The sequence below is a fragment of the Cherax quadricarinatus genome, chromosome 27 (genome assembly GCF_038502225.1).
Source record: "Cherax quadricarinatus isolate ZL_2023a chromosome 27, ASM3850222v1, whole genome shotgun sequence".
In the NCBI taxonomy this organism is placed as follows: Eukaryota; Metazoa; Arthropoda; class Malacostraca; order Decapoda; family Parastacidae; genus Cherax; species Cherax quadricarinatus.
In genome coordinates, this window is record NC_091318.1 from 16,553,020 (window position 1) to 16,567,013 (window position 13,994).

The 13,994-nt window shown below is 39.1% G+C and overlaps 1 protein-coding gene across 1 annotated transcript in view; it reads right to left on the minus strand.

Annotated features, from left to right (window-relative positions):
• Window positions 1–13,043, minus strand: part of LOC128691201 (U5 small nuclear ribonucleoprotein 40 kDa protein) — a 44,867-nt gene extending 31,824 nt beyond the window's left edge. Inside the window, exons 1-5 of the mRNA XM_070089040.1 lie at window positions 13,027–13,043; window positions 12,627–12,903; window positions 11,536–11,665; window positions 4,917–5,090; window positions 1,421–1,560 (exon numbers count right to left, since the gene is read on the minus strand). Coding sequence (XP_069945141.1) covers window positions 1,421–1,560; window positions 4,917–5,090; window positions 11,536–11,665; window positions 12,627–12,734 — 552 coding nt within the window. The 5' untranslated portion in view covers window positions 12,735–12,903; window positions 13,027–13,043. The remainder of the gene's footprint in view (window positions 1–1,420; window positions 1,561–4,916; window positions 5,091–11,535; window positions 11,666–12,626; window positions 12,904–13,026) is intronic.
• Window positions 13,044–13,994: the final 951 nt, after the last annotated feature.

A 13,994-nucleotide genomic window follows, 5' to 3' on the forward strand; every position in this document is an offset into this window, starting at 1 on the left:
ACATGATGGTAGGATTGCTGGTGTCCTTTTTTCTGTCTCATAAACATGCAAGATTTTCAGGTAAGTCTTGCTACTTCTACTTACACTTAGGTCACACTACACATACATGTACAAGCATATATATACACACCCCTCTGGGTTTTCTTCTATTTTCTTTCTAGTTCTTGTTCTTGTTTATTTCCTCTTACCTCCATGGGGAAGTGGAACAGAATTCTTCCTCTGTAAGCCGCGACTAAATGCCGGGTACAAGGGGCTAGTAACCCCTTCTCCTGTATAAATTACTAAATTTAAAAAGAGAAACTTTTGTTTTTCTTTTTGGGCCACCCTGCCTTGGTGGGATATGGCTGGTTTGTTGAAAAGAAAAATTATTATTACAAGATATTATTATTATTACAAGTTATTATTATTATAATCATAATAAAAAAGAAGTGCTAAACCCACAAGGGTTGTGGGTTTAGCACTATAGACAAAGTGAAAGAATAAGAAAGGAATAAATTTCTAGTTAAGTTACTGGTGTTTGACTAGAGAAAGTGTAATTCTTCAACTCTCCTACCAAACGCTTGGTAAACAAATCTCATATTTATGTCAATTTTTTATACTCTGGGTGTATGTATCATGTTTATATGTTATGCAGCATCTTTATTCTATATTCAAAAAAAAATATCATAGATGGACTAATGGAAATGTCTATATTAACGTAATATACGACATTTAATGAACCCAAGAGATTACATGGCGTCGAGTACAGAGACTTGGTGATTTTGATGTGTACCTGCATGCCAACACAGTGTGTAAGCATATTTAGGTACAGAGTACATATAAAATATACATTAACTTTAAAACACTTGAAATTTTGCAAAAATTCCAGACATAATAGAGTTGTGCTCACAGAGAATGTAAACAAACCGGGTGGGGCATGCCGTATCTGAAAGACCGCTCACCGTATAGCAAATTTTGGTCATAATTTGAAATCGCTGTATTAGTGGAATCCCATAAGGTGAAGTGCCATAAAGCGGGGCCCTACTGTATATCAAAGATGCTTGCAATGTCACATTTGAGCCAGGTTTCAGTGAGCGTTACGAATGACATACTGGCATGCAGAGAACTGAGTAATGCTAGGAGGTCATCAAAGTGTTTACTCAATGACCTGAATTATAATTGAATACTGTTATATTACTGTTGGTACTGAGAAGCATCTTGGCCTGAATGGAAAATAATCTCCCTCTCTCCAATAAACTCTAATCTGAGCCTCACTATCCTCGTAAAAACCCTTCATAAATTTGAATATCTGTATGAAAGGCAAGTGAAAATAACAATGTGTTTTAACCCCTTCCTTCAGAGTGCAGGCAGTGTATTTCCCACCTCCAAGAGTCATAACCTCATGAAATACAAAATAAATGTAAATTTCAAATGCTCAAACCTGGAATGTGTTCTGAAGTGTTGTAGCAGGTCGTTTTTTTCGCACATCCCAGATTAAGACAGTACAGTCATCTCCACCACTCACAACAAGACTTGGACCACGTCGTGCACTATGCACACAATTAACAAAACTGCTGTGTCCTGAAAGATTTGAAAAAACACATGTGTAAAATAAACATATATAAAATACTATCTATAATTCACTGGATAACAAAAAATCAACTGTAAATATTCGGGTTGTCTCAAAACTAATTTATAAATCTACATTTTTCTAATGATTTGTACAAAACACATACTGGTATTCCTCACTTAATGACCGAGATCCATTACTAAGAGTAGGTCGGTAAGCGAATTGGTCATTAAGCGATATTTCAAGCATACTATACTGGTGGTGGGTTTGTGTCAACCATCTTTAGATATTGTTTTAATGTCACCTTTGCACCATTTATAAAATTTTTAGTACAGTGGACCCTCAGTTATTGGCCGTAATCCATTCCAGGTTGGCCTAAAAGTGAAATGGCTAATAATCAAAAAAATATTTCCCATGAGAATTAATGTAAATCCAATTACATGTAATCTGTTTCAGGCACCCAAAAATATTAACAAAAAATACATTTTTTCAAGATTAACTAAAGTTTTACATACAGAAAACAATAAGAACTAAATGACTAATGAAATGGATAAATGAACATTTATATCACTTCTGTCTTTATTGAAGAATCTTGTTGGCGTATGCAAAACGTCGAGGCTTAAATATGGCGCTATTATCAACTCTACGGCTAGGGTAGGGGTTCATCTGATTTTGTCAATTTGAGTGTTTTGTTTTTGGGTATCATTTTAGTTCCTAGAATTTCAGATAGGGTTTTCCAGGTCTTTTTCATATCACCTTTTATGTTATGTAATCTGTTCTCATAATAATTTTTTTTTGACCTTCTTATCAGGCTGGTAAGGATTGACGAGTAACATGTAGAATAGTCTCTGGTTATTTGGCCCATTCTATACTGTTTTTCATATAGCTGCTTTGTGTTAATGGATTTAAGGATGCTGGGTGTTAGCCATTGACTCTTCAGTCTCTTATCTGTGATCTGTTTAGTTTTTTAGGGCAATGCTTGTTACAGAGGTAATTTTTTTTTTTTTTTTAGAAAATTATCAATACATTCATCAGCATCTGTATATGTTTCTAGCTCATTATTCCAGTCGATGTTAATCATAGCTGTTATAAAGGTACTAACTGCTGTCTCATTATGTAGTTTGAAGGCAACTTTAGTAGTGTCTTGGGGCAAATTACCTAGGTTGGTTATGAGAAACGTAGGGTAGTGGTCTGTGGTGTTGTCTGTGATTATGCCTGATTTTAAAGAGGATATGGTGTTAGTCCAGATGTGGTCTAATAAGGAGACACTGGTCTCGGAGATTCTTGTAGGTTTCGTTATTGTTGGTAGGAACAAGCAGTTGCTCATAGTGTTTGTGAATTCGATTACTTGTGGGTCCTGGTCATGTAGGAGATTTATGTTGAAATCTCCTGTGAGCAGCAAATGGCATTTGTTCATGTGTGCATCAGTTATAATGTTTCCTAATTTTTCACTAAAATGGTAAATGTTTGACTGTGGTATTCTGTAGATGTTTATGACTGTGAGGGGTTTTTGCAGGTCTTTTGATTTAAATTTAGCCATAATATATTCTCCATATTCGTCCCTTTTGCAAGAATTATTGATACATTCAAGTTGATCTTAGTAGTTTATGGCTGTTTCACCCCCTTGCTGATCTGTCCTACAATTGTGTATGGCTGTATAACCAGGAATGACATAGACATCTGTAGCACCAGGCTTTAGCCAGGTTTCAGTGAGTGTGATGACTGACATACTGTTATGCAGGGAATTGAGTAATGCTGTGATGTCATTGTAATGTTTGCTCAAAGATCTGACATTGTAATTAAAGATAGTTATGTTATTGTTGGCTCTGAGTAATGTATTTGTTTGGTCTGCTGTATAATAATTACAGTTGCTGTTTGTCATTTAATAAATGGGTGATATCAGGATCAATGCCTGTTATCATATGATTGTGTGTGATTCTACAACTAGACTTTTGAACAAAGTATTATATTGTACTTAATATTATGAAGCTAAACATATTTATCTTACTAGCTAATGGATTGTTTCAGGTAGTTTATGGTTGTATTCTCATTCTCTTGGTCTCATTTGATAGAATGGAATACATATTATAGAAATAGAGTTGATTTAGATTGGTTTTACTATGAAAAGAACCTTGAAATGGAGCTAAGAGTAGGGGAAATGTTTGATTTTTGCCAAAGTTCAAAAGTAAACAAATGATGTCATTTTCCAATAAATGTCCAAGTAGCCATTCTAATATGCAGTCATGAATGGGTTAACATTATTTATACAATTATTACAATATTGCAGTAGTCTGCATAACAGTAAATCTTCTATTTTTTTGTTTGAATAAAAATTAAAAATAGAAAGCAAGAGTAATATCAGAGGCCCCTGGAGACGTGACTGATGAATAAAGAAAATGTTATTTTAGAGCCAGGAATGTCTGCATTGTTCATTCTGGACCCTATCTGAAATTATCTTATTTTTTAATTTTCATGAAATTGGGCAATTTGCAAATTTCTGACCACGTTATTGGGTAGTTGAGATTCGTAAATGGGCAGTTTCTTGTACTCAATCGATAGAAAAAATGGAGTTCTAAAGAAATAGCTATGAGTTTGGTCGACTGGAACAATGGAATTAGCCAAAAATAGGGCTCAAAGTGGGCGAAATCGCCAATTTGTAAATATCGCCAACGTCACTAACTTCGCGAGAGCGTAATTCCATCAGTTTTCCATCAAATTTTGTTCTTTTGGTGTCATTACAATCGGGAAAAGATTCTCTATCATTTCATAAGAAAAAAAATAATTTTGGGGGGAAGGGGGGGGGGAATTTGCAACACCAGGAGACACCTCAAGATTTGGGGTTGCGACAGTCAAGGGGTTAAATGTTTATTTATCCATTTCATTAGGGCTTTATATTTATTTCATTGTTTTTTATAGTTATTCTCTATAAAATGTATCTTTTGTTAATATTTTTGGGTGTCTGGAACGGATTAACTGGATTTACATTATTTATCATGGGAAACATTACTTCATTTTTCATACAAATCGGTTTTCGGTTGACCTTCTGGAACGATTAAATACGAAAACCGGGGTTCCACTGTATGGTACTAGTAATTACTATGTTTAAAAGAGTATGTAAAATATGCCCAACACACTATCAAAAAATGCTAAATGAATATATAAAATACCTGTCTTACCCAGTTGAACCTGGGAGCAATTCTAGAAGAAAGATAAATGTATGAAAGAGGGGAAGGTACCTAGGGATTGAAAAAAAAAAAAAAGATGCCGTGTCACTTAAGAAAACTTTTTCTTCTAGTAATTATTTGATTTAAAAATGAATACCAATCTCTAAACATTTGTATAGACAAAACTAAAATGAACACTATACCTTTCAGCTTCTTAACTCGTGTGCCACTAGTAGTATCCCAGCACATGACTGTTTTGTCTGCTGATGCTGTGTACAGAACTGTTCCATCAGTAGAGAAATGCATATCTGTGATGGCATTTGTGTGGCCCGTCAGCATTCCAAAATTATCACAGTCTCCATACACATTCCAAAAAACTGTAAAGACCTTAAATATTAGTAAATTACTTTTTACAAGATTCTCAATGCTAATTTGGGTGAAAGGTGACATATGACCTTGCATTCCTGTCAGATACTTAGAGCATTAGCTTTGGTACTAGACTGTCCAGAAAGATGATACAGGTCCACATCCCTTTATCCGAAACCCTTGGGGCCAGTATTGAGATGACTGACACTCCACACTCCACGAAAAAACTTCGGTTTTTGGAACTTTTCTAATTTCAGAATTTTGGATAAAAGGTTGTGGACCTGTATAAGTAATGCCTAAAAAATCTGATACAAGCTGAAATATTATACTATAAATAGTTGCTCACGTGATAAGGAAAATAAAGAAAACAAGGATACATTGAGAAAAGAATGAGCAAAGCCATGGTAGCCACTTATTAACTGGCAAATCTGACTAATTCACAGAACAATTTGATTAAGGTGTCCCATAGCTCAATTGCTAGCGCACCCAGCTCACACACTGTGGTCCGGAGTTCGAATCTCCTCAAGTACAGCTGGAAAACATTAGGGACATGTTTCTGTAAGACACCTGCCATCCATGTTCACCCATCAGTATAAAATGGGTACCTGGGTGTTAGTTGACTGGTGTGGGTCACATCTTGATCCAGCAAGGGACCCTCCTTGGCTAGCTGCAAGAACTGTGTCAAAACTGTCAGTGGTGACAATAAGGCAGGAGGAGGCACATTTTCTTCTTAAATCACTTGACCAAGAAAAGGCTGTGGGCCCAGACAAGTTGAGCCCAAGATTGCTGAGAAGATGTGCAGACCAGCTAGCAGCATCTCTAACTCGCATCTTTCAGTACTGCCTAGTACAGTGTAAATGGCCCCCTCTGTGGAAAGAGGCAAATGTAGTCCCTGTTCACAAAAAGAAGAGCAGAGCAGAAATCAGCAACTACAGACCAGTGTCACTCCTGTCAATCACTGGTAAGATCATTGAGACAATAATCTCAAGACAAATGACAGAGTTTTTTGACTACCACTCACTACTTTGTGATCGTCAATATGGCTTCAGGAAAGGTTACTCTGCTGCTGATCTGTTGTTAAACCTCTCCACTAAGTGGCACCAGTCACTGGATGAATCCAAAGTCAGCTGTGTGGCAGCACTGGACATTCCTGGTGCTTTCGACCGGGTGTGGCACCAGGGCCTCTTAACAAAACTTCAAGCACTGGGAATTGCAGGCTCTATGCTATGTCTCCTCAGTGATTACCTTCATGGTAGATCTCTAAGGGTAGTTCTCAATGGAACGGAATCAGAGAGACATCCTATGCCCGAAATGCCTAGCCATGCTAAGCATTCTAGTGGTACACTCTGTAATCACAATTTTACTACATGTAAACCAAACAATGACCAAATTTCTGTAAACTCAGCATTGTTATCCTTATAGAGAATAAACTTTGAAAGTGTTCCACAAGGAAGCGTGCTGGGACCATTGTTATGCAATGTCTACTTCAACGACCTTCATCTCATCCCAGAATCCCATGCATATGCAGACGACTGTACACTGACATTCACTTATCCAAGAGAAGAAATGCCAGCTGCTCTAAGCTACATCAATCACCAGCTAAGAACTATATCAGCTTGGGGAAATAGATGGTAAGTAACATTTGCACCTAAGAAAATGCAAATGATGATGGTCTCTAGGCACCATGATGGTAATGCTGGTGCAGTAGTAAGGATGAATGGGAGGGTGTTGGCACCTGGAGAAGAAGTTGATATCCTTGGGGTGAAATTTGACTCCAAACTAACTATGAAGAACCATGTTGTAAATCTTGCAAACAAGGCAGCCAGGAAGCTTACAGCACTTCGCCGTATCTCCCATCTGCTTGACAGTAGGGGTTGCAAGATTCTGTATGAGGCACAAATACACTCACACCTTGAGTATGCTCCACTTTCTTGGGTTGCCTGCCCCCCCCCCCCTCTCATCTGCGACTGCTTGACAGAGTAGAGAATAGAGCAAGAAGTCTCATCTCTTGCCTGGACCCATCCTGGATAGATCTGTAATTTCAGCAGAGCCTTCAACACAGGAGGGAAGTGGTTGGCCTTACTGTTATGTACAAGGCCAATACTGTCAAAGTACCACACTTGGATCCACTTCGAGGACAGCGTGAAACAAGCTTTTATGCCACAAGACGGGCAGAAAGCAGCAACTTCACTCTGGCTGTACCCTTCTCCAGAACATCACTCCATCTGAGATCATATATACCCAGGATGACTCGAGTATGGAACACATTCGTACAGCATAATGATGTCAATGAGATAAAGTCAGTTGATCAAATGAAAATGCTGGCCCACAGATGGCTCCAACTTCATCCTGTTCCCTACTTGTATGTCTCATAACAACAAAAATGCTTTCAGATGAGCTGATGTAGGTAACAGCTTTTAGCTTGCCAATAAAGTTAGGAATCCTTAACCTGTAAATAGCTTGTCAATAAAGCTAGGGATCCTTAACCTAACCTTGTCAAACCCTGTGTAAAAAAAAAGAAAGAGAGAGAGAGAGAGAGAGAGAGAGAGAGAGAGAGAGAGAGAGAGAGAGAGAGAGAGAGAGAGAGAGAGAGAGAGATAGAGAGAGAGAGATAGAGAGAGAGAGATAGAGAGAGAGAGATAGAGAGAGAGAGATAGAGAGAGATAGAGAGAGAGATAGAGAGAGATAGAGAGAGAGAGATAGAGAGAGAGAGATAGAGAGAGAGAGATAGAGAGAGAGATAGAGAGATAGAGAGAGAGATAGAGAGAGAGATAGAGAGAGAGATAGAGAGAGAGATAGAGAGATAGAGAGAGAGATAGAGAGATAGAGAGAGAGATAGAGAGAGAGATAGAGAGATAGATAGAGAGATAGAGAGATAGAGAGATAGATAGAGAGATAGATAGATAGATAGATAGATAGATAGATAGATAGATAGAGATAGAGAGAGAGAGAGAGAGAGATAGAGAGAGAGAGATAGAGAGATAGAGAGATAGAGAGAGAGAGAGAGAGAGAGAGAGAGAGAGAGAGAGAGAGAGAGAGAGAGAGAGAGAGATAGATAGATAGATAGATAGATAGATAGATAGATAGATAGATAGATAGAGAGAGAGATAGATAGATAGATAGATAGATAGATAGATAGATAATATATATATATATATATAGAGAGAGAGAGAGATAGAGAGAGATAGAGAGAGCGTAGATCTATGTTTAAACAGTTTAAGAGTTAACATAATATAGGACATTTAATGTGCCTCAGTGATTATTATTATCATTATTAATATGGCATCTTAAGACATAAGGCACTCTTACTGATTTTAATGTGTACCTGCAAGCCAGCACAGTGTGTAAGTTTATTTAGGTATAGGTACACATAAGTATAATTATCAGAGTACTGTACATATATATAAAATATGAAATAACTTTTAAAACACTTGAAATTTTGGAAAGTTTCCAGACATACTGTAGAGACATGGTGCTCACGGAGCTCATGAAGAATGCAAACAAAGCAGGTGGGGCACAGTGACCGTATTAGAAAGTCAGGTGGGAGGAGCCGTACAGTGAGTTTTGGTCATAATTTGAAGTGTCTGTATTAGCAGAACGCCGTAAAGCGAAATGCCATAAAGCAGGGGTCCTATTGTAGTAGTATGTCAATGATGTCAGCTAGGCCTGTATACCATGTACATGTACCTGGAGTTTAGCTGGAGAGAGTTCCGGAGGTCAACGCCCCCGTGGCCCGGTCTGTGACCAGGCCTCCTGGTGGATCAGAGCCTGATCAACCAGGCTGTTACTGCTGGCTGCACGCAATCCAACGTACGAGCCACAGCCCGGCTGCTCAGGTACCAACTTTAGGTGCTTGTCCAGTGCCTGCTTGAAGACTGCCAGGGGTCTACTGGTAATCCCCTTTATGTATGCTGGGAGGCAGTTGAACAGTCTTGGGCCCTTGACACTTATTGTATTGTCTCTTAACGTGCTAGTGACACCCCTGCTTTTCATTGGGGGATGTTGCATCGTCTGCAGCGTCTTTTGCTTTCGTTGTGAGTGATTTTCGCGTGCAAGTTCGGTACTAGCCCCTCTAGGATTTTCCAGGTGTATATAATCATGTATCTCTCCCGCCTGTGTTCCAGGGAATACAGGTTCAGGAACTTCAAGCGCTCCCGGTAATTGAGGTGTTTTATCTCCGTTATGCGCGCTGTGAAGGTTCTCTGTACATTTTCTAGGTCAGCAATTTCACCTGCCTTGAAAGGTGCTTTTAGTGTGCAGCAATATTCCAGCCTAGATAGAACAAGCGACTTGAAAAGTGTCATCATGGGCTTGGCATCCCTAGTTTTGAAGGTTCTCATTATCCATCCTGTCATTTTTCTAGCAACTGCAATTGATATAATGTTATGGTCCTTGAAGGTGAGATCCTCCGACATGATCACTCCCAGGTCTTTGACGTTTGTTTTTCGCTCTATTTTGTGGCCGGAATTTGTTTTGTACTCTGATGAAGTTTTGATTTCCTAGTGTCTACCATATCGGAGTAATTGAAATTTCTCATCATTGAATTTCATATTGTTTTCTGCAGCCCATTGAAAGATTTGGTTGATGTCCGCCTGGAGCCTTGCAGTGTCTGCAATGGAAGACACTGTCATGCAGATTCGGGTGTCATCTGCAAAGGAAGACACGGTGCTGTGGCTGACATCCTTGTCTAAGTCAGATATAAGGATGAGAAACAAGATGGGAGCAAGTACTGTGCCTTGTGGAACAGAGCTTTTCACCGTAGCCGCCTCGGACTTGACTTTGTTGACTACTCTGTGTTCTGTTTGTGAGGAAATTATAGATCCATCTACCAACTTTTCCTGTTATTCCTTTAGCATGCATTTTGTGCGCTATTACGCCATGGTCACACTTGTCGAAGGCTTTTGCAAAGTCTGTATATATCACATCTGCATTCTTTTTGTCTTCTAGTGCTTCTAGGACCTTGTCGTAGTGATCTAATAGTTGAGACAGACAGGAGCGACCTGCTCTAAACCCATGTTGCCCTGGGTTGTGTAATTGATGAGTTTCTAGATGGGTGGCGATCTTGCTTCTTACGACCCTTTCAAAGATTTTTATGATATGGGATGTTAGTGCTATCGGTCTGTAGTTCTTTGCTATTGCTTTACTGCCCCCTTTGTGGAGTGGGGCTATGTCTGTTGTTTTTAGTAGCTGTGGGACGACCCCCATGTCCATGCTACCTCTCCATAAGATGGTAAAAGCTCGTGATAGAGGCTTCTTGCAGTTCTTGATGAGCACAGAGTTCCATGAGTTCTGGCCCTGGGACAGAGTGCATGGGCATGTCATTTATCGCCTGTCTGAAGTCATTTGGCATCAGGATAACATCAGATAGGCTTGTGTTAACCAAATTCTGTGGCTCTCTCATAAATTCATTTTGATCTTCGACTCTCAATCTGGTTAGCGGCTTGCTAAAAACTGAGTCATATTGGGACTTGAGTAGCTCACTCATTTCCTTGCTGTCATCTGTGTAGGACCCATCTTGTTTAAGTAGGGGCCCAATACTGGACGTTATTCTCGACTTTGATTTGGCATAGGAAAAGAAATACTTTGGGTTTCTTTCTATTTCATTTATGGCTTTTAGTTCTTCCCGCGATTCCTGACTCCTATAAGATTCCTTTAGCTTAAGTTCGATGTTTGCTATTTCTCTGACCAGTGACTCCCTACTTGTAGTAAATAAAGATATTATTAACTCACAACTAGATGTTGATTCTATTTGTGTGTGAATAAGAATTCAAAATGGAAAACAAATGTAATGTAGGACAGGCCTGAGGAAATGTTTTAGTACCAGGAATGTCTACACTGTTTATTGTGGACTACTTTAATAAATTGCCATGTTTTGAATTTTGTGTGAAACTGGCTAAATTACCAAATTATGATTACTTCATAGGGTAGCTGAAATAATTGAATGGGCAGTTTCTTGTGCTCAATCAACAGAATGGAATGCATCCTAGTGAAATAGCTAACAATATGGTCGACTGGAGCAATGGAATTGGCCCAAGATAGGACTCAAATAGTTTTTTTTACTTAATTTTTTGGACACTGAGAACAGGTTTCAGGCTGGAGCTAATTTTGATCACATCAGTATCAGTGGGTGCTGGTTACTTTTGATGGTAGTAACACGCTTAAATTAAGTATCAGTACTGGCACTGGCAAAAAATTTCAGATCGTCACTGGTTGCCTACTCTTTTAGAAATTTTGTGTGTTGTATGTTTAGTTTGTTGTTTATATGTAGGCCTAAGAGTTTGCAAGAAGGAAGGATACATGTTATATATGTAGCCAACTAATGTACTGGCAAGGAGTGCATGGATGTATGCCAGGTTAGCAATGAAGAATTAAAAACATCTGGGTATAGAAAAATCTTGTTAGAGCAACCAAGCAATATTATTTTTTATTAGGCTTAAATTCATGATCCATACTTACGTATTTGCCTGTCCATGCCAGCAGTAGCAACAACCTCTCCTTCAGGATGGAATTTACCACACAAAATGTCTCCCTGGTGGCCAGAAAGCTGCATGATGGGAGACATAAGTCCACTAGTTCTTGGAGGTCCCTGTGACAAACACAAGTAAAAGATGAATACTAGTGATCACTATGATATCACTTGCATTCTAATAAACCTACCAAGCTATTTTTTGCCAGATAAAAAGATATAAGAAAAAACTTCATTGATGTTGACCAAGGGAAGCTCTAAGTTTCAAATAAATAATAAGATTCAACTTAATATGTTCAGCATTGAACAATGCAAAATGTACGAAAAATTGCTTGTCAAAACCACAAAGTACACAACACAGAGAAGAATATTGTTCCATAGCATGAAACAAAGGGTGATGGACTGATTACATCCTCTTCAAAACTCTTCTATCAACTTTTCTGTACTCAACTGAAGAAGCCTACTGTGTAGGCGAATTATTATTATTATAATCAAGGGGGAAGCGCTAAACCCGGAGGATTATACAGCGCCTGGGGGGGGGGATGTGGAAGGCATTCAGGCTTAATTCGGGGAACTGGAGCACAGATCCAATTCCCTAAATCAAGAGCCCCTCACCAACATCAAGGAACCTTCCTTGAGGGTGTGTAGGCGAAACGTTTCGAAATAAAGATACCTAACTGTTGCATATGTGTCTTATCTAACAACCTGTCGGTATTTTATACCAATTTAATATTCAACCTTATATAGACGTCGTTGACATTAATGCGTTAAAAACTGCTTAAGAAATCCCAATTAACACAAGATCACTGAATCATTGTAAAGTATTAATATACACTTAAATCTGCACTTTTTTGCTACCTCTTTTTTGCAATAATGCATACTTATTATTATGCCACACAATACCCATTAATATTATAATAAAAAATACCGTCTTGGGTAGTCTGTAAGCATTAGGATTAGTCTGCCCGAAATGCACATGCATGCTAGTGGCTTTCTTTTGTGCTTAACAATGTTTTATTACATCTAAACTACATTTTTATATTGCACAAAGAAATATATTTTTTTGCTTGTACTGACTTACACTTTGAACGAGACTCCCTTTATCTCCGGAGTGTATGACCATTTCATGTCTAGGTTTCTTGGCCTGGACAGCCACGGTTAAGTATTCTGCTTTCCGCTTTCCGTCCATCCTATACACGTTTTTCTTTTCCTTCTTAGAGTTTGTGTCCACTGACAGTTAAACGTTTTCTTGATAGTAATTCTTGGTGGTGTTGGTGTCATTCAAGGCAACCAAAGCTGACGCTTTAATGAGTCCTACCTCCCAGGAGTCCGTGAAAAAAAAAAAATATTGCCCAAATCTGTATGGGAATGAAAATGTTAACAAAGTTTCCTTTCTGAGGAAAAAGAAGTGGAAATATGAAATTTCTAACTTATATAAAGTGGACCACAGGTCTAAACACCTGCAGAGCCAAGCGCCTTACTCCCTGAACAAACACATCTTCACTCCGCCAACACCGGTGAAGTTTGTACACCGAATTCTTCTTGTTGGGTATATCAGGGCCACTAACAGCTTATGCAGGATCGATCCTGACTTCCTGATATACGGTGATGGTACCCAGCCCAAAGCCGGGTGATGAAAGAAAAAAGAATAAGAGTTCCTTTATAAATAAAAATAGAAACTAGAAGTTCCCAATTATATCAGGTGGACCCCCTTGCCTAGCCCCCAGCAGAGTGGGACGCCCACACCACCACCTAAGTTCACCAACCGGCTCCCCACCAAAACCGTTGAAGAATTATCCTCAGAACGGAAAAAAATGGAGTTGGCTAAAATTAAGCCGATGAGAGATGTCCCTCCTGTAACGTGCCCAGCCGGCAAAGGAGATTAAAACAAGCATCCCAGAGAGCGGGGGAAATTTGTCCACACTCGACGAAGGCTGGCGCAGAAGTCGTACGCCGCATTTTCTTCTTTTAAAGAATAAAAAAAAAGCACAATACCGTGACCGCGACAACACACACAAACTTGTACATAGGAGAAAGAAGCTTATGACAGTGATTAGGTCCATTTTGAACCATTTAACAAATCACAACAGAAGAGCGACGGCAAGGGAGCCAGTGGGGTTATCGAGGCCAGTAGACCTTCTGCAGCGTTCCTCCATTCTTATGTTCAATATGTCTCCACCAAACTTGCCCTTGCCGCCGCTGTAAAGACCTGCCTACAGGTTAAATTTACAGCCATACTCTCATTGAAAGACTCCTTCATTATCGTCTGTAATGACAATCTTGAAACCTCCAAACTTAATGACGACACCGATATGAGGACTCTTAGTGACAGCTCACCGTCTCTCCTTCACCTTCCTTGCTGGCGAAACGTTCTGTTTTTATCAAACGTCTGGAGTTTGAAGTAATCAGTACCTCAGCCTTGAGTCGATGTCTAACCTTTGGGCATCAC